At 49.7% G+C, this 26,133-nt stretch overlaps 1 protein-coding gene across 2 annotated transcripts in view; it reads right to left on the minus strand.

Annotated features, from left to right (window-relative positions):
* LOC123774322 (leucine-rich repeat and fibronectin type-III domain-containing protein hattifattener) overlaps positions 1-26,133 on the minus strand; it is a 98,242-nt gene that overhangs the window by 56,805 nt on the left and 15,304 nt on the right. For both annotated transcript variants that reach the window (XM_069322031.1, XM_069322032.1), the window contains exons 2-5: positions 17,499-17,883; positions 15,226-15,441; positions 14,122-14,296; positions 4,474-4,649 (exon numbers count right to left, since the gene is read on the minus strand). In XM_069322031.1, the coding sequence (XP_069178132.1) occupies positions 4,474-4,649; positions 14,122-14,296; positions 15,226-15,441; positions 17,499-17,882 (951 nt within the window). In that variant the 5' untranslated portion in view covers position 17,883. The remainder of the gene's footprint in view (positions 1-4,473; positions 4,650-14,121; positions 14,297-15,225; positions 15,442-17,498; positions 17,884-26,133) is intronic.

Consider the following 26,133-nt stretch of genomic DNA (forward strand, 5'->3'; position numbering starts at 1 on the left):
ATGGAGAGCTAAGCTGCTGGACGTGGCAACAAGAAACTTTCTAAGCCAGCATACCAAAGAGCCAACAAGAATGAGAGGAGAAGATGAACCAGCAATGCTTGATTTGATATTTACCCTAAATGAATGGGATATAAGGGAAGTTAAGATGGAAGCGCCCTTGGGAATGAGTGACCACAGTGTATTGAACTTTGAGTACCTGGTAGAGCTAGGACTTATCTCCCCCCAAAAAGAACTAGGAATCAAAAGGCTGGCATACCGAAAGGGGAATTATGAACAGATGAGAAGTTTCCTAAGTGAAATACCTTGGGACACAGACCTCAGAGACAAGTCTGTACAGGGTATGATGGACTATGTTACCCAAAAGTGTCAGGAGGCAGTAAACAGGTTCATCCCGGCCCAAAGGGAAAAATCCGAGAAGCAACAAAAGAATCCATGGTATAATAGGGCATGTATGGAAGCGAAGAAACTGAACAAGAAGGCGTGGAGGAACTTCCGGAATAACAGAACACCAGAAAGCAGGGAGAGATACCAGAGAACCAGGAATGAGTACGTCAGGGTGAGAAGAGAAGCAGAGAAAATTTTTGAAAATGATATAGCAAACAAAGCCAAGACCGAACCAAAGCTACTCCACAGTCACATCAGAAGGAAAACAACAGTGAAAGAACAGGTATTGAAACTTAGAACAGGCGAGGACAGGTATACAGAGAATGACAGAGAGGTGTGTGAGGAACTCAACAAGAGGTTCCAGGAGGTCTTCACAATAGAACAGGGTGAGGTCACTGTGCTAGGAGAAAGGGAGGTAAACCAGGCGGCCTTGGAGGAGTTCGAAATTACGAGAGAGGAGGTCAAGAGACACCTGCTGGATCTGGATGTTAGAAAGGCGGTTGGTCCAGATGGGATCTCACCATGGGTACTGAAAGAGTGTGCAGAGGCACTTTGCTTGCCACTCTCCATAGTGTATAGTAAATCACTAGAGACGGGAGACCTACCAGAAATATGGAAGACGGCGAATGTGGTCCCAATATACAAAAAGGGCGACAGACAAGAGGCACTGAACTACAGGCCAGTGTCCTTGACTTGTATACCATGCAAGGTGATGGAGAAGATCGTGAGAAAAAACCTGGTAACACATCTGGAGAGAAGGGACTTCGTGACAAATCGCCAACATGGATTCAGGGAGGGTAAATCTTGCCTTACAGGCTTGATAGAATTCTACGATCAGGTGACACAGATTAAGCAAGAAAGAGAGGGCTGGGCGGACTGCATTTTCTTGGATTGTCGGAAAGCCTTTGACACAGTACCGCATAAGAGGCTGGTACATAAGCTGGAGAGACAGGCAGGTGTAGCTGGTAAGGTGCTCCAGTGGATAAGGGAGTATCTAAGCAATAGGAAGCAGAGAGTTACGGTGAGGGGCGAGACCTCCGATTGGCGTGAAGTCACCAGTGGAGTCCCACAGGGCTCTGTACTCGGTCCTATCTTGTTTCTGATATATGTAAATGATCTCCCGGAGGGTATCGATTCATTTCTCTCAATGTTTGCGGACGATGCTAAAATTATGAGAAGGATTAAAACAGAAGAGGACTGTTTGAGGCTTCAAGAAGACCTAGACAAGCTGAAGGAATGGTCGAACAAATGGTTGTTAGAGTTTAACCCAACCAAATGTAATGTAATGAAGATAGGTGTAGGGAGCAGGAGGCCAGATACAAGGTATCATCTGGGAGAGGAAATTCTTCAGGAGTCAGAGAAGGAAAAAGACTTGGGGGTTGATATCACGCCAGACCTGTCTCCTGCAGCACATATCAAGCGGATAACATCAGCGGCATATGCCAGGCTGGCCAACATACGAACGGCATTCAGAAACTTGTGTAAAGAATCATTCAGAACTTTGTATACCACATATGTCAGGCCAATCCTGGAGTATGCAGCCCCAGCATGGAGTCCATATCTAGTCAAGGATAAGACTAAACTGGAAAAGGTTCAAAGGTTTGCCACCAGACTAGTACCCGAGCTGAGAGGTATGAGCTACGAGGAGAGACTACGGGAATTAAACCTCACTTCGCTGGAAGACAGAAGAGTTAGGGGGGACATGATCACCACATTCAAGATTCTGAAGGGGATTGATAGGGTAGATAAAGACAGTCTATTTAACACAAGGGGAACACGCACAAGGGGACACAGGTGGAAACTGAGTGCCCAAATGAGCCACAGAGATATTAGAAAGAACTTTTTTAGTGTCAGAGTGGTTGACAAATGGAATGCATTAGGGGGTGATGTGGTGGAGGCTCACTCCATACACAGTTTCAAGTGTAGATATGACAGAGCCCGATAGGCTCAGGAATCTGTACACCTGTTGATTGACGGTTGAGAGGCGGGACCAAAGAGCCAGAGCTCAACCCCCGCAAACACAACTAGGTGAGTACAACTAGGTGAGTACACACACACACACACACACACACACACACACACACACACACACACACACACACACACACACACACACACACATACACACACACACACACACACACACACGTACACACACACACATTAGGTGAGTACAGGGGCCATCAGGATGAAAGAAACAACGCACCAACACCCACTCTCACTCTCTCACAAAGCTGTCCTCGAGAGAGGGAGGAGGAGAAGGTTGAGGTTCCCACACTATGGAGAAGAACCGTGAACCAGCAGCCTGTGGTGGGTGGCCGCGCGCACCACTGCCAGGCTCGTGTGACTCTCGAACACACTGCTGGATGGACATGCTCCAGGAGGTGAAGGGCAGGGGGTGAGGGGGACGCCAAGGGGGAACTAACACAAAGTGTCAAGAGTTGAAGGGTAAAGGTCTATTGTTATAATTGGCGACAAAAGGGCAGCCAACACTATAGTTGAACACTTGACATTAGTGTTGACAGCCTTGAGACATCACCCCAGCACCCACACAATGGCTCAAGCACCACACTCACAGTTCACCAATGTCCCAACCACACACTAGAAGGCGAAGGGACGACGACGACGTTTCGGTCCGTCCTGGACCATTCTCAAATCGACTTGAGAATGGTCCAGGACGGACCGAAACGTCGTCGTCGTCCCTTCACCTTCTAGTGTGTTGGTCAACATACTTTAGCCACGTTATTGTGACTCCTCGCCTGCACCAATGTCCCCATAATACGCCACACAATCAGGAAACGCGTTGACAAACTGACTCCCACACCTGCGATGCTAACTCCCACACCTGCGATGCTAACTCCCACACCTGCGATGCTAAAGTCCCCAGGTGAGAACGCAATTCAATCCAAAGTTGCAAAATAACTGACAGATAAACTTACATCTACCACTGAAGCTCCCCTTCAGAAAATCTCTGGACCATATGGTACAGTTCCTTTAGATAGGAAATATGCAAATATCACCCCTATCGTCAACAAAAAAGTCAGAATTAGTTGTGTAGAGAACTAGTGTCTGATCAGCTGGACCTCTTCCTATCTGCAGGCTCGGGGAGGGGATCCTAAGGGAGGGGATCCTAAGGGAGGGGATCCTAAGGGAGGGGATCCTAAGGGAGGGGATCCTAAGGGAGGGGATCCTAAGGGAGGGGATCCTAAGGGAGGGGATCCTAAGGGAGAGGATCCTAAGGAAGGGAATCCTTCACCAGTTCACACTGAACAATCTAATGTACTCAGTGAACACTGTTTTGTTCAATATATATCCTGCCTTACGAACCTGCTCACATTTGTTCAAACGGCAACCAGTTATTAAGACCATGGACTTACGTTAAATGTAGTATACATGGACGTACGGTAGACGGAGTATACATGGACTTACGGTAGACGGAGTATACATGGACGTACGGTAGGCGGAGTATACATGGACTTACGGTAGGCGGAGTATACATGGACTTGGCCTAAACTTTTAATACAGAACCACATGAAAGACTAGCAAGGGGAGGAAATACAGGCACATGTAATAAATGGTGAAACACTAGAATACATAAATCAATTATTACCAAAAATAAATAAAAAGCAAAGGGTCGTCCTAAACGGGAATACATGTGACTGGATATATGTGGAATATAGAGTGGAATATATATATATATAGTGAGTTATGATAGCAGGCGCCTACCCTGCCCTCTTCCCCTTACCCTCTATATCCTCTATACAGTGTTGCCCTAGTCAAGGAAGAGGAAGGGAACTATCAGGGGTAAAGTGCCAAGCCATCACGACTATATAGCACTGGGAAGGGATCAGGGTCAGGATTTGGGATGGGTCGGAGGGAAAGGAATGGTGCCCCAACCACTTGGACGGTCGGAGATTGAACGCCGACCTGCATGAAGCGAGACCGTCGCTCTACCGTCCACCCCAAGTGGTTGGACCCCAGTCAAGGCCTGGCACAACACAGAGACTGACTGCTACACAAGAGAGCGCAACAGTCAGTCAGTCAGTCGAACCCCGCCAAAGACGTCCCTCGGGTTCCGCCAGCACTTACCCGGAGCTCCGTCAGGGTGTTGAGGGCGTCGCTGGGGAAGTCTGTGATCAGGTTGTTGAGGAGCGAGAGGGAACTCAGGGTGTCGTTGACGCCCTTGAAGTCGTCCACCTCCAGCGCCTGCAGCAGGTTCCTCTCGATGTTGAGGGCCGTCAGCGAGTGCAGGTTCCTCAGCACTCCTGCAGGAGGCGCGCGGGCCACGGAGGGAGGGAAGGAAGGAGGAGAAATGGTCGGTGAGAATTACAGGAGATGGTCTTAGGCTGCTACACAAGTTATATGTTATATGCTTAAGTCTTAAGGTGGTAGGTACACAAGTCTTAGGCTGACACGCACACAAGTCTTAGGCTGACACGCACACAAGTCTTAGGCTGACACGCACACAAGTCTTAGGCTGACACGCACACAAGTCTTAGGCTGACACGTACACAAGTCTTAGGCTGACACGCACACAAGTCTTAGACTGACACGCACACAAGTCTTAGGCTGACACGCACACAAGTCCTAGGCTGACACGCACACAAGTCTTAGGCTGACACGTACACAAGTCTTAGGCTGACACGCACACAAGTCTTAGGCTGACACGTACACAAGTCTGAGGCTGACACGTACACAAGTCTTAGGCTGACATGTACACAAGTCTTAGGCTGACACGTACACAAGTCTTAGGCTGATACGTACACAAGTCTTAGGCTGACACGCACACAAGTCTTAGGCTGACACGCACACAAGTCTTAGACTAACACACACACAAGTCTGAGGCTGACACGCACACAAGTCTTAGGCTGATACGTACACAAGTCTTAGGCTGACACGTACACAAGTCTTAGGCTGACACGTACACAAGTCTTAGGCTGACACGCACACAAGTCTTAGGCTGACACGCACACAAGTCTTAGGCTGATACGCACACAAGTCTTAGACTAACACACACACAAGTCTGAGGCTGACACGTACACAAGTCTTAGGCTGACACGTACACAAGTCTTAGACTAACACACACACAAGTCTGAGGCTGACACGCACACAAGTCTGAGGCTGACACGCACACAAGTCTTAGACTGACACGTACACAAGAGTACTTAATGTGTGACACTAACACCACACTCATGCACCCGAGCAATAATGCAGAGCAATGTAAGCAGGATGATGAGAGGACGCTGGTCTCTCCTCACTACACAAACATCACCTCGTCTGGTCCGAGCCATACACGGCCCAGACCTGTATGACCCAAGTGTGGACCAGGACAAGGTCCCAGTAGTCCAACCGAAGGACCACCGGACCTCAAAACACAAAGTGTATTGTGGTAATGCATTTACAAATGTATTTACAACTACAACTTGTAATGTGCTGTTTCAACTGAAAATTTATCAGCTGGAATTGGAACAGTCTGAACTGGAACATGGAACTTTTTTGAGCGGGAATTATATCTATCTGAACCGGAACTGGTCAACCGCGGTAGCCGGGAATCCATGACCTGGCGAGGCGTCGGATATGGCAGTAGTATGTAGTTTCGCGCCTAAATTGGTAATATAATTTGCCAGGAAGGAGACGCCAACGCCCAGGAGACTCCCAGCACCGTCTCCCACAAGGCGTGGGAGGCTCTCAGCTCCCACAAGGCGTGGGAGGCTCTCAGCTCCCACAAGGCGTGGGAGGCTCTCAGCTCCCACAAGGCGTGGGAGGCTCCCAGCTCCCACAAGGGCGACGTCACAAGCCTGGGAGGAAGAGCCAGTGAAACGCCTCCTAGCTTCTTGTTTCCAACCTCTTCAGTGAATCTTTGTTAAAGACTCACCACCCTCTTACACGCGCCCATACATGACCTTCCCCTCCCTCCCCTACTTTCTTCACTGTACCTGGCTGTACACTCACTGGCCAGTCGCCCCTCAGGGGGAACTAGAAGGGTGATGATTAAGATGAGGTTTGAGAAGGCAGAGTTCTAAGCCTGGTAAAAGGAGTCACATGTCGTCTGTTCCTGTATCCGCGAGTGAATGGACAGTTACAACAAGCTGTTTATATGCCTGGGGCGTTGTGTGACTGGTTAGTATAGCACTCTGTGTGGGAGTCGACTCAGGGAAGGATAGTTAGTGGCTGGTGCAGGCGAAGCCGCGGCTAGGAAGAGCAAGGCAGGAAGAGCAGTGCACGGAGGAGTGACAGTGTTCACCGTTACCACAGGTGGGAGACGGTGCTGGGGCGTGACCGTGAACAAATATAGAATTAGAGTCGCTCTAATGGTTGATAGGAGGAGCGTGAGTGGCGTGTTTGCCTTCTATAACATAAGGGAGGCCGGTGAACGCTGTAGGGTGCACAAGGAGGCAAGCCGCCACCTTGAGAGTGTTTGGTCATGATGAACGAATACGCGATAACGGCTTTTTATAACGAGATGAACAATGTGAGAAAGTGACGGGCGACAAGGTTACAAGCAAGCACGTTGTTGCTGGCGGCGTCTTGCCTGTGGGAACTTTTACAAAGGCAAACATTTGATAAAGCCCATACAGCAGGCTAATAAATCATTGCTAAGTGGAGTGTTGCCCGCACAATGGAAACACCTAATAATTGTTCCCATACCTAAACCCAGCGACTCTAACAATTACAGACCTATCAGTCTCGTGTCATGCACATGCAAGATGCTTGAAAGGATCATCCTAAACCGATTGTTACATATAAAAGGAAGACTAGAGGAGGGAGTTAATGGATTTGTTAAAGGACGGACCACAGAAAATTGTATAGTTAATTACTTGGCTAATGACACAGCAAAGTATTCTGTATTTGTTGACATTGAAGTAGCCTTCGACAAAGCACAGGGGATTGCGATCCTGGACGAGCTTGCATGCATGGGTGTCAGGGAAGACTCTTGAAATGGATTGAAGACTACCTCACAGGGAGGAAAGCCAAGGTCTGCTTCAACGGAGCAGTCTCAAGAACAATGAATATGGAACTTGGGACCCCCCAAGGAGGAGTCTTAAGCCTCACACTATTTAACATACATATGAACGCCATTGTAAATACTGAATTTCCGGAAGGAACACAACAAGTGGGATATGCAGATGATGTTCTGATACAAGCTCCCACCTTGGGAAAAATTAAACAGTGTGAACACTGTTTACTAAACTCCTTGGAAGGAAAATGTCGGCTCTAACAAGGGTAAGAAAGAGGAGCTCAACCATCATAGGAACATGTAGAAGGCGACTCAGGCCACTGAAGGCTATGACCTGGAATGGACAAGGAGCCTCTATTGCTGTGTTTAAAATGATGTACACGGCCTATGTGCGCTCCGTCATAGACTATGCCGCACCAGTTTTGTGCACTTATTCCCAAAGCGATTTGAAAAAACTTGAAAGCATCCAAAATGAAGCCATGACAATCATTCTTGGAGTCCCAAGAACTGCCAAAACGTCTACGAGAGTTGTCCCTCCGCAGTGTTAAAAACGTTATTAAGAAACTGAATGCTAAGCTTGTAATTAAGATAGCCAGAGATCCCCATTACAAAGATATTGTCAAGAAATAACAGAGTTGTTTTCCTCCTGTGTTACCTACAGGAGGAAAAGGGAGAAACAAAAAATGTCATCACAGAGCAGTCTGCTACCTGGAAGAGCTTCACCAGCTTGAGCAAGCCCGTGAGCTCCTGCCTGTAGAGAGGTTACCTCCGTGGGAGGATGACTCATGCAAGATCATCATCAATGAAATGACAACGAAAAAGTCCAACATGATACCATAAGAAATGAGGCACAGGTATCTTGAGACAAATTTATAAAGAAACCGGAAATGAATTAGATCAAATCTACACTGATGGGTCATCTAACCTTGTCAATGACAGGGCTGGTGCAGCATACACTGTAATTAGGAATAATGCCTTTCAACACAGCATTAGCCGCGTTGAAAGCACGTATTGAGAACTATGTCTCTTCACGCAAGCGGCGCTAACTGCCATTGTTATGGCGTTAAGATTCCTTGAACAAAACACTAATGGTGCAGTGATCTGCGGTGATTCACAAGCAGAGCTACAAAGCCTTGATTTGTGGCCTTAATAAAAATGGGGCAGAAAATCTTACGATAGTCGCTGAGATCAAGAGAGCTGTGAGAGTACTAAGCAATCAGGAAAGAATCGCCAAATTTCTGTGGATCCCCTCCCATGTTGGGGGCTCCCCTCCCATGTTGGGGGCTCCCCTCCCATGTTGGGGGCTCCCCTCCCATGTTGGGGGCTCCCCTCCCATGTTGGGGGCTCCCCTCCCATGTTGGAATATGTGGGAATGAACGAGCAGATGTGCTGGCTGCTGAAGGAGACCATATTGAATACTTCATCCCCAAGACTCTACTACAAATTAGAGGTATCATCAGGCAACATCACCGTGACAAGGTAACTGATGAAAGGAGGATAGAAGCACAAATAAGTGAATCTGTACGATGGTACAACATGGTTGCAGCTGCCAATCCCAATCATTATGGACGAGGAGGAGGAGGACGAGGGAGAGAATCAGTAATAGGAAAAATCCGTCTTGGATACAAATATCCATGTAGATTCGGAATGGAAACAACAGTTGAGCAGCGGAGTTGCAGAATCTGTGGTGAGAGTGATGGACACCGCCTTGACCACTACCTGAGAGAATGTGAACATCTAAGAGTCATTAGAAATGTGTGTAGAATAATAAACCCCACATTGTTTGAGTTAGGAAAACACTATTTGTTAAATATTGATATTGTTCTTAAAAGATTCCCCCATTTTGCAAGTCGGCGTTCAATTCCCGACCGTCCAAGTGGTTGGGCACTATTCCTCCCCCCCCCCATCCCAAATCCTTATCCTGACCCCCCTTCTTAGCGCTCTATAGTCATAATGGCTTGGCGTTTTCTCCTGATAGTTCCTCCCCCCCCCCCCATTTTGCACCCGCAAGATAACGTAAGCTTTTAAGGGTGAATAGATGTTAATCTTCTTGTTTGAGGAGCTGTTTACTTGAGACAGTTAAGCAAGTCCCAGCTGTGTCTGGGTACAAGTGACAGGATGAACAACCCAGCGGGTTTTCTTCCTATTGGGGAGTGTTGTACATGCTGCTATGGCGGTGTGTCCACTCACAGGATGAGTGGCGCTGCCCAATACTGTCACTATGGCGGTATGTCCACTCACAGGATGAGTGACGCTGCCCAATACTGTCACTATGGCGGTGTGTCCACTCACAGGATGAGTGGCGCTGCCCAATACTGTCACTATGGCGGTATGTCCACTCACAGGATGAGTGGCGCTGCCCAATACTGTCACTATGGCGGTGTGTCCACTCACAGGATGAGTGGCGCTGCCCAATACTGTCACTATGGCGGTGTGTCCACTCACAGGATGAGTGGCGCTGCCCAATACTGTCACTATGGCGGTGTGTCCACTCACAGGATGAGTGACGCTGCCCAATACTGTCACTATTGCGGTGTGTCCACTCACAGGATGAGTGGCGCTGCCCAATACTGTCACTATGGCGGTGTGTCCACTCACAGGATGAGTGGCGCTGCCCAATACTGTCACTATGGCGATGTGTCCACTCACAGGATGAGTGACGCTGCCCAATACTGTCACTATGGCGGTGTGTCCACTCACAGGATGAGTGGCGCTGCCCAATACTGTCACTATGGCGGTGTGTCCACTCACAGGATGAGTGGCGCTGCCCAATACTGTCACTATGGCGGTGTGTCCACTCACAGGATGAGTGACGCTGCCCAATACTGTCACTATGGCGGTGTGTCCACTCACAGGATGAGTGGCGCTGCCCAATACTGTCACTATGGGGGTGTGTCCACTCACAGGATGAGTGGCGCTGCCCAATACTGTCACTATGGGGGTGTGTCCACTCACAGGATGAGTGGCGCTGCCCAATACTGTCACTATGGCGGTGTGTCCACTCACAGGATGAGTGACGCTGCCCAATACTGTCACTATGGCGGTGTGTCCACTCACAGGATGAGTGGCGCTGCCCAATACTGTCACTATTGCGGTGTGTCCACTCACAGGATGATTGGCGCTGCCCAATACTGTCACTATGGCGGTGTGTCCACTCACAGGATGAGTGACGCTGCCCAATACTGTCACTATGGCGGTGTGTCCACTCACAGGATGGGTGACGCTGCCCAATACTGTCACTATGGCGGTGTGTCCACTCACAGGATGAGTGGCGCTGCCCAATACTGTCACTATGGCGATGTGTCCACTCACAGGATGAGTGACGCTGCCCAATACTGTCACTATGGCGGTGTGTCCACTCACAGGATGAGTGGCGCTGCCCAATACTGTCACTATGGCGGTGTGTCCACTCACAGGATGAGTGATGCTGCCCAATACTGTCACTATGGCGGTGTGTCCACTCACAGGATGAGTGGCGCTGCCCAATACTGTCACTATGGCGGTGTGTCCACCGCCATAGTGACAGCCCCTTGGACGAATGGTGCTCAGCCCCTTGGACGGTCGGGGATTGAACGCCGACCTGCATGAAGCGAGACCGTCGCTCTACCGTCCAGCCCAAGTGGCTGGGCTTAAGACGGAGTGAAGTGACAAGTGACGGTGTGTACTGGAACACCTACACTGGCCTTGGTGTGGTGGTTATGAGTGGTGGTTGTGGTGGTTATGAGTGGTGGTTGTGGTGGTTATGAGTGGTGGTTGTGGTGGTTATGAGTGGTGGTTGTGGTGGTTATGAGTGGTGGTTGTGGTGGTTATGAGTGGTGGTTGTGGTGGTTATGAGTGGTGGTTGTGGTGGTTATGAGTGGTGGTTGTGGTGGTTATGAGTGGTGGTTGTGGTGGTTATGAGTGGTGGGTGTGGTGGTTATGAGTGGTGGTTGTGGTGGTTATGAGTGGTGGTTGTGGTGGTTATGAGTGGTGGTTGTGGTGGTTATGAGTGGTGGTTGTGGTGGTTATGAGTGGTGGTTGTGGTGGTTATGAGTGGTGGTTGTGGTGGTTATGAGTGGTGGTTGTGGTGGTTATGAGTGGTGGTTGTGGTGGTTATGAGTGGTGGGTGTGGTGGTTATGAGTGGTGGTTGTGGTGGTTATGAGTGGTGGTTGTGGTGGTTATGAGTGGTGGTTGTGGTGGTTATGAGTGGTGGTTGTGGTGATTATGAGTGGTGGTTGTGGTGGTTATGAGTGGTGGTTGTGGTGGTTATGAGTGGTGGTTGTGGTGGTTATGAGTGGTGGTTGTGGTGGTTATGAGTGGTGGTTGTGGTTGTTATGAGTGGTGGTTGTGGTGATTATGAGTGGTGGTTGTGGTGATTATGAGTGGTGGTTGTGGTGATTATGAGTGGTGGTTATGAGTGGTGGTTGTGGTTGTTATGAGTGGTGGTTGTGGTGGTTATGAGTGGTGGTTGTGGTGGTTATGAGTGGTGGTTTTGGTGGTTATGAGTGGTGGTTGTGGTGATTATGAGTGGTGGTTGTGGTGATTATGAGTTGTAATGATCTGGGGCTCAGATCATTGGTTCTCCCTTCTCCCCTCTTTTCCCTCCCCTTCTCCCCTCCTTTCCTTCTCCCTCTCCCCTCCTTCCTTCTCCCCTCCCCTTGGCCGTCATTCGTCTCCTCCTCTTCCCCCCCCCCCTGTCGCCCATTTGTCAGGGTCAAGAGGTTGACCTGAGGGTAGGGTGGTCGTGGATACCTTGGCTTCTCCCACTCAACTTCCCCACTCAGATATTTCCCTCTCCACCCCCTCTCATCCCTCTCTGTCCCTCTCAGCAGCGGCCTTCCCCATACCAGGCAGAGTCAAATGTCCCTACTCCTATCTTAGAGGAGACAGGCTTGAACATAAATTATCAGTTTTGTAAACATTGCTCGCAGGTGCCTGGGCTCCATAGACGCGCCTTGTCCCCCTTCTCTTTAGCTGGGGAGAGCTGACTCAATCTTCAGGAATTCATGTAGCTTTCCACGACAGATCAGTGAAGGTGATTGGCCTGAGATAAGGGCCAAGTCCTTATTGGCCCTAGAGAGCCAGACCTCAGGCCTACGTGTTAAATGGTTGGCCAGGGCCAAAATAATGGGTGGAGCCCTGGGGCTGTATTAGATGGTGGGAGGAGTAATCCTTCCCAGCAATAAGTTGGAAAAACTAAATTTCATCAGTGTGTCTTGGGAGTGTATCAGGAACAGGGCCGCAAGCCCGTATCCTCGGGGCTGAGGGCAGCCATCAACATCGTGGCCGTGGTGCGGGTATTTAAGGTAGAGTAGCACTTGAGTTTTCGTGTCCTCAATAAATATCCATTGTGCCTCTAGGGAAATAGAATAGGTGATGTGTTCAAATTGTCTTAATTTACATGTTTCATAAAATAAATTGTATAGCTTGTCCAGTGGTATTCACTTAACTCCCCTTTGATATATTTTGCTTCTTTGTCATTTTTAGGTGTTGTATTGGAAGCCCCCATGTTCTCCTACTATTAATAGATACTAAAGTTGCCCTTGGATTCAAATTAGTAACGTAAATTACACAAACTAATTTTCCAAAATTTATTTCTGAAGTTCATATTACCCGGAGTCCCATGGTTACTGATTCCTTGCCTTCCTGGGGGATCGGTGATTGGCACATTCAGGTATGGTTGGTCGGGAAGGTGGTGGCAGTGCTTTAATGGTTTTTTATTTTATAATTAGTAATAAGCGAATAACCCTTGTCCTTGGTGTATCTTCCTCATTTAATATTCCTCTTACATACGTGGCAGTCCAGTGAGGGGTCATGCTGGACTGTAACAGTGTTAAGCTGGGGTATTGAGTGAAGAGAGACAGAGATGTCCAACAGAGAGCGTATAGTACGATCACGAGAGATAACACGATAACAGGATTAATACTGGGGAACATTGGGTTATTTTTATAAAGGCCGCGGTTATTACGACAGGGTAAGCGGTCATTACAGAGTGGTGGTTGTGGTGGTTATGAGTGGTGGTTGTGGTGGTTATGAGTGGTGGTTGTGGTGGTTATGAGTGGTGGTTGTGGTGGTTATGAGTGGTGGTTGTGGTTGTTATGAGTGGTGGTTGTGGTGATTATGAGTGGTGGTTGTGGTGATTATGAGTGGTGGTTGTGGTGATTATGAGTGGTGGTTATGAGTGGTGGTTGTGGTTGTTATGAGTGGTGGTTGTGGTGGTTATGAGTGGTCGTTATGAGTGGTGGTTGTGGTGGTTATGAGTGGTGGTTGTGGTGGTTATGAGTGGTGGTTGTGGTCATTATGAGTGGTGGTTGTGGTGATTATGAGTGGTGGTTGTGGTGGTTATGAGTGGTGGTTATGAGTGGTGGTTGTGGTGATTATGAGTGGTGGTTGTGGTGATTATGAGTGGTGGTTATGAGTGGTGGTTGTGGTTGTTATGAGTGGTGGTTGTGGTGGTTATGAGTGGTCGTTATGAGTGGTGGTTGTGGTGGTTATGAGTGGTGGTTGTGGTGGTTATGAGTGGTGGTTGTGGTGGTTATGAGTGGTGGTTGTGGTGATTATGAGTGGTGGTTGTGGTGGTTATGAGTGGTGGTTGTGGTCATTATGAATGGTGGTTGTGGTCATTATGAGTGGTGGTTGTGGTGGTTATGAGTGGTGGTTGTGGTGGTTATGAGTGGTGGTTGTAGTCATCACGAGTGATGGTTGTAGTCATTACAAGTAGTGGTTGAAGTCGTCATAAGCTAGAGCCCAACCCTAGGAGGCGGGCCAAGGAAAGCAGACATCAAGCCAGCAGACTCACCTCCCTCCAAGCTGCGGATCTGGTTCTGCGCGATGTCCAAGAAGGCGAGGACGGGCAGGCTCCTGAGGGCCTGTGGCACCGCCCGCAGCTTCGTGCCTTTGAGATTAAGATTCTTGAGGGAGGCTTCGAGGCCCGCGAAGGTCCGCCCTGAGAGAGACAGCTCGTTGTCCGCCAGCTGGGGTGAGGAGACACGCAGAAAGGAGTCACTACAATTATTATCTTTAGTAGTAGTAATGTAGCTTTCGTTAGCACATGTTACAGAGATTAAGAAAGCTCACTGGTCCTTAATAAGGTGTCTTGCACATCTGGGGGGTCTCGAGCAGTCATAAGATGTGTGATTGATACTTTTCATACTTTTACTGAGGAGTAAAAGTAATACTTAAGATGCTTTTTTTAGTCAACTTGAGTAGCAGGCCCCACACCACTGACCCCAGGCTGGCACTGTGCCGGGGACCAGGACCCAGACTGGCACTGTGCCACCCTGGACCAGCACCCAGACTGGCACTGTGCCACCCTAGACCAGCACCCAAACTGGCACTGTGCCACCCTGGACCAGCACCCAGACTGGCACTGTGTCACCCTGGACCAGCACCCAGACTGGAACTGTGTCACCCTGGACCAGCACCCAGACTGGCACTGTGCCACTCTGGACCAGCACCCAGACTGGCACTGTGTCACCCTGGACCAGCACCCAGACTGGCACTGTGTCACCCTGGACCAGCACCCAGACTGGCACTGTGCCACTCTGGACCAGCACCCAGACTGGCACTGTGCCACCCTGGACCAGCACCCAGACTGGCACTGTGCCACCCTAGACCAGCACCCAAACGGGCACTCACGCGTCCAGTTACGATGCCTGAGCATCTTACCTTGATCAAAGGAGAACTTTATATTTATTAAACACTTTAGCAAAGCTTCGAAACACGTAAACCAACCCGCCAGGAATGAGGAAAGATGTAGAGGTTTCGTAATTGCTTGGGTAAATGACTGAGAAATCAATTAACAAGAATACTCAGTAACAGAGGAGGTGTAGAGGGGACAGAAAGGTGTAGAGGACCTGTGGAAGACTGACCCCAAGGACAAAGAGAGCGAGCATAGGCCTACCTTGAGGGTGGAGAGGCGCAGGCCCTTGAAGGCCTCGTCTGGGATGGAGGTGAGCTTGTTGCCGGAGAGGTCCAGGAGCTTGAGCTTGCGCAGCCTGGTGAGGGAGGCGGTGGGCACCTCCGCCAGCCGGTTGTCCTGCAGGTTCAGGTTCACCAGGCTGTCCTCCAGGCCCTTGAACGCCCCCTCGCTCACGTTGAAGATCCCACACGATGAGAACTACACCGCAAAGGTAGCAGTACCAGCAGCAGTAGCAGCAGTAGCAGCAGCAGCAGCAGCAGCAGCAGCAGCAGCAGCACCAGCAGCAGCAGCAGCAGCAGCAGCAGCAGCAGCAGCAGCACCAGCAGCAGCAGCAGCAGCAGCGGGAGGAGGGAGGAAGAGAGAGAGATATATATCCAATGAGTCAGATAACTTGCACACGACCCTTTCATAACTTTAGCCTCGACACAGAGGACAAGGCTCCCACACCGTCTGATTATAGCCCACACGCGCGACAAGAGAGGAGTGAGGCTCTGGACACTGTATCTTACCCTCTGGGCGTCCGGACGAGACAGACATTGAAGCAATACGCCCACACCCTAACTTACATATGGCGAGTCAGGAGGAGCAACCCCACACACACACACACACACACACACACACACACACACACACACACACACACACACACACACACACACACACACACACACACACACACACACACACACACACGAGGGGGGGCCTCGTAGCCTGGTGGATAGCGCGCAGGACTCGTAATTCTGTGGCGCGGGTTCGATTCCCGCACGAGGCAGAAACAAATGGGCAAAGTTTCTTTCACCCTAAGTGCCCCTGTTACCTAGCTGTAAATAGGTACCTGGGAGTTAGTCAGCTGTCACGGGCTGCTTCCTGGGGTGTGTGTGTGTGTGTGTGGTGTGGAAAAAAAAAAAAAGTAGTTAGTAAACAGTTGATTGACAGTTGAGAGGCGGGCCGAAAGAGCAAAGCTCAACCCCCGCAAAAACACAACTAGTAAACACAACTAGTAAACACACACACACACACACACACACACACACACACACACACACACACACACACACACACACACACACACACACACACACACACACACACCAATCACGCACAGCCAAACACACAGGGCATAAGCCAACATAGCGGGGCCCTCTTCGACTTCCTGGTGTGTTCGTGCACACACCATCACTCATGCGCATACACACACATACATATGTATGTATTCCCCTATTTGTTCTTGCAGGGGTTGAGCTCTGCTCTTTCGGTCCGCCTCTTAACTGTCAATCAATCAACTGTAACTAACTACTAAATTTTTTTCCCACACACACACACACCCAGGAAGCAGCTCCGTAACAGCTGTCTAACTCCCAGGTACCTATTTTACTGCTAGGTAACAGGGGGGCATCAGGGTGAAAAAAAACTTTGGCCATTTGTTTCTGCCTGATCCGGGAATCGAACCCGTGCCACAGAATTTCGAGTCCTGTGCGCTGTCCACTCAGCTACCAGACTCCTTCCCGCCCCCCCCTCCTAAACAACCTCCTAACGTGTAAGGTGGTGTGTAAGTATGCATTTAGATAAGTATGTAAGTATTGCATTACCTCCTCCTTTGTGTAAGTATGCATACTTACATACACGAGCACACACGCGTACATACATACTTACACACTCACATACACACACACACAAAACACGGTGTAGTCCTTCTGGGTTGGTGTCAATTCATGACAGTATTTTGTAAGGTTATATGTGTGTTGCCTGTGTGGCCACACGTGGTGCCAGGTGTGTTGCCTGTGTGGCCACACGTGGTGCCAGGTGTGTTGCCTGTGTGGCCACACGTGGTGCCAGGTGTGTTGCCTGTGTGGCCACACGTGGTGCCAGGTGTACCTCTGAGTGTGGCCACACGTGGCAGTGGGTGTCGAAGTCAGCGCTCAAGAGTCAGCGCTCAAGAGTCAGCGCTGGCACAGAAATGACTGAGCGAGTAACCCAAGACAGTGGTCCAGGAGGATTAAGACACTCGAGGACAGTGTTCCATACAAACACAACAAACATCAATCAGTCTTCCTGCTGGATATTACTTAATCCCTATTACCCCTTCACTGGGGTAATACGAATTAAGTATCTCACTTAATTCAGGCTTGGTAAGGCTTTACCACACTCCGGATACTACCTCCTTCACTGGGTAAATACCACCACTTGGAAAGCATAACTGACCAGCTCTCAGGCTCTCTAAGCCCTCAGACTGCGCCTGAGGTCGACTCCCTCACCTGGATATTCTCGATGACGAGGCCGTCGAAGGTGCGATCATTGAGGACGCTGACGCGGGTGTTATTGACGTAGAGGAGGTCGAGGGGCACGCTGGAGGACCGCTGGTGCAGCACCGTCATCAGCAACGTGAAGTTCACCGCCGTGCACTGGATCGAGAGTTCGTTCTGCAGGTTGAAGGCGCACAGGCACGACCCGTTCAGGTCCGTCACCTCCCTCGGCCACGGGCACTGAGACCGGGCGAAGGAGGACGTCAGCAGCAGCAGGTAGAGGAGGACCTGCAGGAGGCTGACGTCCGGTCTTCTGTAGCCTCTCGTTCTTCTTCCTTCGTCTTGTCTCACCTCTCTCCTCTGGCTCCTCTCAGTAATGCTCGTCGGCTCATCCATCCTAGGGAGGAAATTGTCGACTTTAGAAAGGATTTTGTAAACAGAATTGAGAGAGAGAGAGAGAGAGAGAGAGAGAGAGAGAGAGAGAGAGAGAGAGAGAGAGAGAGAGAGAGAGAGAGAGAGAGAGAGAGAGAGAGAGAGAGAGACAGAGAGAGACAGAGAGAGACAGAGAGAGACAGAGAGAGACAGAGAGAGAGAGAGAGAGAGAGAGAGAGAGAGAGAGAGAGAGAGAGAGAGAGAGAGAGAGAGAGAGAGAGAGAGAGAGAGAGAGAGAGAGAGAGAGAGAGACAGAGACAGAGACAGAGACAGAGAGAGACAGAGAGAGACAGAGAGACAGACAGAGACAGACAGAGACAGAGAGAGAGAGAGAGAGAGAGAGAGAGAGAGAGAGAGAGAGAGAGAGAGAGAGAGAGAGAGAGAGAGAGAGAGAGAGAGAGAGAGAGAGAGAGAGAGAGAGAGAGACAGACAGAGACAGACAGAGACAGAGACAGAGACAGAGAGAGACAGAGAGACAGAGACAGAGACAGAGACAGAGAGAGAGAGAGAGAGAGAGAGAGAGAGAGAGAGAGAGAGAGAGAGAGAGAGAGAGAGAGAGAGAGAGAGAGAGAGAGAGAGAGAGAGAGACAGAGACAGAGACAGAGACAGAGACAGAGACAGAGAGACAGAGAGACAGAGAGACAGAGAGACAGAGAGACAGAGAGACAGAGAGACAGAGAGACAGAGAGACAGAGAGACAGAGAGAGAGAGAGAGAGAGAGAGAGAGAGAGAGAGAGAGAGAGAGAGAGAGAGAGAGAGAGAGAGAGAGAGAGAGGCAGAGAGGCAGAGAGGCAGAGAGGCAGAGAGGCAGAGAGACAGAGAGACAGAGAGACAGAGACAGAGAGAGTGTATGAGAAAGAAAAGAAAATCAGAAACATTACACCTCTGGACAGACAACAGTAGTTCAGGTTGCCTCGTGCCGACCAATATACCCGCGCGACCAACGATGGAACAAGACTCATCACGGTGATGAAAAATGACTAAAAATCAGTAAACAAGCAATTACAAGTTCAATGCACGTCCACAGCCTAGGCCTAAAGGAATAAACGATGTATAATACATGAAAATCACGAAAATATACACGAATACCCAAAAAATACAACCTTTCATAATTTCCCTTTTGTGGAACATAAGCGCAAACAATATTCGTATATCAGATGCTATATAAACCTAACTAAAGGAAAACCAGAATTGGGAGAATGATGTAAAACTAATAAGATGTTTACGGGCTCACCATAGCCCGTGCTACATGGACACTTCGTTCTCAGTAGCTAAATCTGAAACAACTACAATAGTATGATGGAGTAGGATATATTACATGATACCTCTCTCGTCACCTTTCCAGAGAGGCCATTTTGAGAGCTCCGAAACGATGCTAATAGTCTAGGTACAGTTTACACTGTCTACTGTCACTGTCAACTATCTACTGTCTACTGTCTACTGTCTACAATTTACCGTAAATGTTCCCCGTCTGTGTCAGCGCCCTCTCCTGCTCTGAGGGAGGGACGGCAGTACTCAAGACTGGCCACAAGTGATTTCAAAAGTACCGTGAGGGGTTTTCCTGGACTTAAGGGCCTCATAATCTACTTTATCATTTTCCTGGTTCATCATGTTTGCTCTGTTAAGCTCGCTGTAAAAGTTAAGAGCACCTGACGTCGCCATTCCCACAGCATTGGCATGTTGTGATCCGGTTGGACATTTATATGAGTGGGATTGTGTGGTTATTGATAGGAGCTGCCTCGTATGGGCCAATAGGCCTTCTGCAGTTACCTTTGTTCTTATGTTCTTATGTTCATGTGAACTGATTGCCTCTTGTGTCCTGTATTTCGCTAAAAGTTTATTTTTATCCTATCTGGGTATCTGGAATTGACCACAGTTAAACAGGTTGTATTGTGATGTTAAATGAACAAAAATGTTAGGAAGGCGCGCTAGGAGATAATGCTCGACTCTGCAAGCACATCTAGGTGAGTACATCCAGGCGAGTACACCCGGGTGAGTATACACAGGTGAGTACGCCCAGGTGAGTGATTACAGGTACGAGTGAGTACAGATACGACGACACCAAACACGTGAACAATGGAGCACGTGACGGGGCGGTGTGACCGGCCGGCCTCGCGTCACCACACACAGATGACTGGAGACCAACAACAGTGTGTGTGTGAGGGCGTAATGTTCCAATGAAAGAGAAGACCCATTACACAAGAGGGGAAAGTTGAGGTCCGCCGGGAGGTGCAGGACTGTCAGGCCGCGGTGACGGCTTGTACCCCCACACACCCCCTCCTGTCTTGCCTGGCTGTGACGCGGGAAGGGGAGGGGAGAGACGGAGAGGAACAGAGAGAGAGACAGAGATGGGACAGAGGAGGAGTCACAAGCTGCCAACATAGGGAGCCGGTTGGTCGAGCGGACAGCACGCTGGATTTGTGATCCTGTGGTCCTGGGTTCGATTCCAGGCGCCGGCGAGAAACAATGGGCAGAGTTTCTTTCACCCTATGCCCCTGTTACCTAGCAGTAAAATAGGTACCTGGGTGTTAGTCAGCTGTCACGGGCTGCTTCCTGGGGGTGGAGGCCTGGTCGAGGACCGGGCCGCGGGGACACTAAAAAGCCCCGAAATCATCTCAAGATAACCTCAAGATAACATGGACACACTTTCCTTTTATCAAACACTCCTCCCGGGAAGTCTTCAATGCACCCAAAATGGAATCCGTCGTTCCGTACCCGAATCCTTTACCTATATGGCACCTGAGGCGACTACAACCTTGGGGTGTTATGCACACACACATATTTGGGTCCTCGCGGCTGAGTGGATAACGCTCGGGAGTCGTAGTCCTAAGGGCCTGGGTTCGATCCCCGGCGTAGGCGGAAACAAATGGGCAGAGTTTCTTTCATCCTGATGCCCCCTGTTCGCCTAGCAGTAAATATGTACCTAGGAGTTAGCCAGCTGCTACGGGCTGCTTCCTGGGGATTTGAGTGCCTAAGCGTGTGAGGGAAATAGAGATGCAGTAGATATAATAGAGATATAATAGAATGAAAATAAAGACGGGGTCCAAGAGCTAACAGCTCGATCCTGCAGACACAAATGGTAAATACACACACACAATTATATCAACACTACACAAGTCTTGAGTTTATACAACTTTGAAATTACCAGGATAGGCTAGAGGCCTAAATATAACAAATATCAAGATATCTCCTCTCAACCAACACAACAGTCAATGTGATATCTTGCCTTCGGGACGGGAGGAGTTAGACAGTCTGTTTCTGTCTGCAGGCGAGGAGTCACAGTAACGGGGCTGAAATATGTTGACCAGACCACACACTAGAAGGTGAAGGGGTGACGACGTTTCGGTCCGTCCTGGACCATTCTTAAGTCTATCTGTCTGTGTCTGTCTCTGTATGTCATCGTCTGTCAGTCTCTGTATGTCTATCTGTCTCTCTCCATCAATATTCTCGTGCTGATTTCTTTTAAGAGCTAAGAGAGTGGTTTAGCAAGGTTCTTGGCACATGATTGGTAGTGGTGTGTCACGACGTGTCACGTGAGAAGCATTTGTTGTTGGGCTCTGGTGTGTCAGGTGTCATAACTACACCTTGGTGGTGCGGCAACACTGGTGGGACGTGTGTGTGTGTGTGTACACTCACCTAGTTGTGCTTGCGGGGGTTGAGCTCTGGCTCTTTGGTCCCGCCTCTCAACCGTTAATCAACAGGTGTACAGATTCCTTTACCTACTGGGCTCTATCATATCTACACTTGAAACTGTGTATGGAGTCAGCCTCCACCACATCACTGCCTAATGCATTCCATCTGTTAACTACTCTGACACTGAAAAAGTTCCTTCTAACGTCTCTGTGGCTCATTTGGGTACTCAGTTTCCACCTGTGTCCCCTTGTTCGCGTACCACCAGTGTTGAATAGTTTATCCTTGTCTACCCTGCCAATTCCCCTGAGGATTTAATAGGAAGTAATCATGTCTCCCCTTACTCTTCTGGCTTCCAGTGTCGTAAGGTGAATTTCTCGCAGCCTTTCCTCGTAACTCATGCCTCTTAGTTCTGGGACTAGTCTAGTGCTATACCATTGGACTTTTTCCAGCTTCGTCTTGTGCTTGACAAGGTACGGGCTCCATGCTGGGGCCGCATACTCCAGGATTGGTCTTACATATGTGGTGTACAAGATTCTGAATGATTCCTTACACAGGTTCCTGAACGCCGTTCTGATGTTAGCCAGCCTCGCATATGCCGCAGACGTTATTCTCTTTATGTGGGCTTCAGGAGACAGGTTTGGTGTGATATCAACTCCTAGATCTTTCTCTCTGTCTGTTTCATTAAGTACTTCATCTCCTATTCTGTATCCTGTGTCTGGCCTCCTGTTTCCACTGCCTAGTTTCATTACTTTGCATTTACTCGGGTTGAACTTCAACAGCCATTTGTTGGACCATTCACTCAGTCTGTCTAGGTCATCTTCTAGCTTCCTACTATCATCCTCAGTTTCGATCCTCCTCATAATTTTTGAATCATCGGCAAACATTGAGAGAAACGATTCTATATATATATATATATATATATATATATATATATATATATATATATATATATATATATATATATATATATATATATATATATAAATATCTATACTATATATATATATATATATAAAAATATCTATACTATATATAAAATATATATATATAAATTCTATTGTGTGTGTGTGTGTGTGTGTGTGTGTGTGTGTGTGTGTGTGTGTGTGTGTGTGTGTGTGTGTGTGTGTGTGTGTGTGTGTGTGTGTGTGTGTGTGTACCGTCAGATAATACAAAAGGTTCACCTCCTTTACTGATCATAAACACCTGTATTCACTTCACCTCCTGATTCTCTCAAAACTGTAAACATTTGAACCCTTTTAAACAGACCTCGTATTAACAATTTCTGTCTTGCTTACCACCTTTGTTGTTTAATGGTAAACAGAGAGTTTGCCAATACCAGCAGGGTGACGGAGCCTGCTGGCAACACCCACCCTGGACACACACACACTACTGCTGACACACGGCCTGGATACATCTGGCACTTACGTGTGCTCCTGCGAAATCTGTACATCTTTCAACAATTATGGGGGGGGGGTTGTTTACATTAAGTAGTTTATGAGGACGGGGCAGCCACCATTGTTGAAAGATTTACTGGTTTGATAAATGGAAGTGTAAATGCTTGATGACTTCTGGTCGTTACTGAGAATGATTTTCTCAGATCCAAACTCGAAAGACCATCTGATGAAACTTAAAATTAAATAGGCTTTCTTGACCTATCATGCTCAAAATGTTTTGAAAGTAATCAAGATCAAGTTCAAGTATGTTTATTGAGACAAGAAATAGATCTCAAAGGGATAGAGTAGCTTAGGCTATTTCTAATCAAGATCATTTGTGAAAGGTTAAGGACCTCCTACATCGTTCTGGTTATGGACATGTTGCGAGTCCGTGGACTAGAGAGGGTGACTCAGTGCTACAGTGTGTGGCCGCCAATTGTTGTTTACTGGAGTTGACCAACTACTGACGTCAGAGTGATTGGTCGAGAATTACGAGGAGTCAGGTACTGTTTTTGTGAGGTGATGTGAGATAAGGAGAGAGGGAGGGGGGGAAGGGGGGGGGGGAGAGAGAGAGAGAGAGAGAGAGAGAGAGAGAGAGAGAGAGAGAGAGAGAGAGAGAGAGAGAGAGAGAGAGAGAGAGAGAGAGAGAGAGACAGATGGACAGAGAGAAAGAGAGTTAGACAGAGAGAGAGAGAGAGAGAGAGAGAGAGAGAGAGAGAGAGAGAGAGAGAGAGAGAGAGAGAGAGAGAGAGAGAGAGAGAGAGAGAGAGGAGAGAGAGAGAGAGAGAGGAGAGAGAGAGAGAGAGGAGAGAGAGAGAGGAGAAGAGAGAGAGAGAGAGAGAGAGAGAGAGAGAGAGAGAGAGAGAGAGAGAGAGAGAGAGAGAGAGAGAGAGAGAGAGAGAGAGAGAGAGAGAGAGAGAGAGGAGAAAGAGAGAGAGAGAGAGAGAGAGAGAGAGAGAGAGAGAGAGAGAGAGAGAGAGAGAGAGAGAGAGAGAGAGAGAGAGAGAGAGAGAGAGAGAGAGAGAGAGAGAGAGAGAGGAGAGAGAGAGAGAGAGAGAGAGAGAGAGAGAGAGAGAGAGAGAGAGAGAGAGAGAGAGAGAGAGAGAGAGAGAGAGAGAGAGAGAGAGAGAGAATGTTTGAAGGAAGTTTGAGATTTATTGTGTGTGTTTTAACGAACGTACACACATACATACATACATACATACATACATACATACATACATACATACATACATACATACATACATACATACATATACATGCCCTACATAGACAGGGTTAGAGAGCTGCAAAATACATAGTGAGTTACCCAGCATTTAACCACAGGTAACTCAAGAGTTTTACAATACATATATTCACGTCTGGTCTACACAGAGACGGTTCAACAGCTGTTCTTCCTGCCTGGTGTAGCTTCCGGGGATCAACGGTCCCGCGGCCCGCTCTCCGACCAAGCCTCCCTAGTCGGAGGGCTTCCGAGTACTCGACCACAGAAGGCGATTGAGGTGTGTTGACAATGACAACCAACAATTGTAACAGTGAAGGGAAACTGAGCAACACAAGGCCTGTCAACCACAACACGACCAAATCAGTCAAGGTTGTCAAATATGACTATTATATCAGAGAACAGTGTTATACCGTCGGTGCGGGTTTAAGATAGAGTAAATATATACTCAGGGTCCTGAACAAACAAGTTGGGAGACTTAGAGAGTTATGTATGTCCCACCACGCAGTAAACAGCCGGCCTGGCCACAACCAGCCTCCATGAGCCGGCCTGGCCACAACCAGCCACCACCAGCCGGCCTGGCCACAACCAGCCTCCACCAGCCGGCCTGGCCACAACCAGCCTCCACCAGCCGGCCTGGCCACAACCAGCCTCCACCAGCTGGCCTGGCCACAACCAGCCTCCACTAGCCGGCCTGGCCACAACCAGCCACCACCAGCCGGCCTGGCCACAACCAGCCTCCACTAGCCGGCCTGGCCACAACCAGCCACCACCAGCTGGCCTGGCCACAACCAGCCTCCACCAGCCGGCCTGGCCACAACCAGCCTCCACCAGCCGGCCTGGCCACAACCAGCCTCCACCAGCCGGTCTGGCCACAACCAGCCTCCACCAGCCGGCCTGGCCACAAGCAGCCTCCACTAGCCGGCCTGGCCACAACCAGCCACCACCAGCCGGCCTGGCCACAACCAGCCTCCACCAGCCGGTCTGGCCACAACCAGCCTCCACCAGCCGGCCTGGCCACAACCAGCCTCCACTAGCCGGCCTGGCCACAACCAGCCACCACCAGCTGGCCACAACCAGCCTCCACCAGCCGGCCTGGCCACAACCAGCCTCCACCAGCCGGCCTGGCCACAACCAGCCTCCACCAGCCGGCCTGGCCACAACCAGCCTCCACCAGCCGGCCTGGCCACAACCAGCCTCCACCAGCCGGTCTGGCCACAACCAGCCTCCACCAGCCGGCCTGGCCACAACCAGCCTCCACTAGCCGGCCTGGCCACAACCAGCCACCACCAGCCGGCCTGGCCACAACCAGCCTCCACCAGCCGGTCTGGCCACAACCAGCCTCCACCAGCCGGCTTGGCCACAACCAGCCTCCACTAGCCGGCCTGGCCACAACCAGCTGGCCACAACCAGCCTCCACCAGCCGGCCTGGCCACAACCAGCCTCCACCAGCCGGCCTGGCCACAACCAGCCTCCACCAGCCGGTCTGGCCACAACCAGCCTCCACCAGCCGGCCTGGCCACAACCAGCCACCACCAGCTGGCCTGGCCACAACCAGCCTCCACCAGCCGGCCTGGCCACAACCAGCCACCACCAGCTGGCCTGGCCACAACCAGCCTCCACCAGCCGGCCTGGCCACAACCAGCCTCCACCAGCTGGCCTGGCCACAACCAGCCTCCACCAGCCGGCCTGGCCACAACCAGCCTCCACCAGCCGGCCTGGCCACAACCAGCCTCCACCAGCTGGCCACAACCAGCCTCCACCAGCCGGCCTGGCCAGAACAGTGTGCTGTGTCTGGTGCTGTACATCAGTCCTATAGAGCATAGACAACCTCTCCCCCAATGTCAACACCTGAAGTTGTGCTCGCCCAAGCTGGGGCCGACCACCAGGAGCCAGTCAGCAAGTTAAACATACATTCAAAAACTGT

This window comes from Procambarus clarkii, chromosome 10, assembly GCF_040958095.1.
Source record: "Procambarus clarkii isolate CNS0578487 chromosome 10, FALCON_Pclarkii_2.0, whole genome shotgun sequence".
NCBI lineage: Eukaryota > Metazoa > Arthropoda > Malacostraca > Decapoda > Cambaridae > Procambarus > Procambarus clarkii.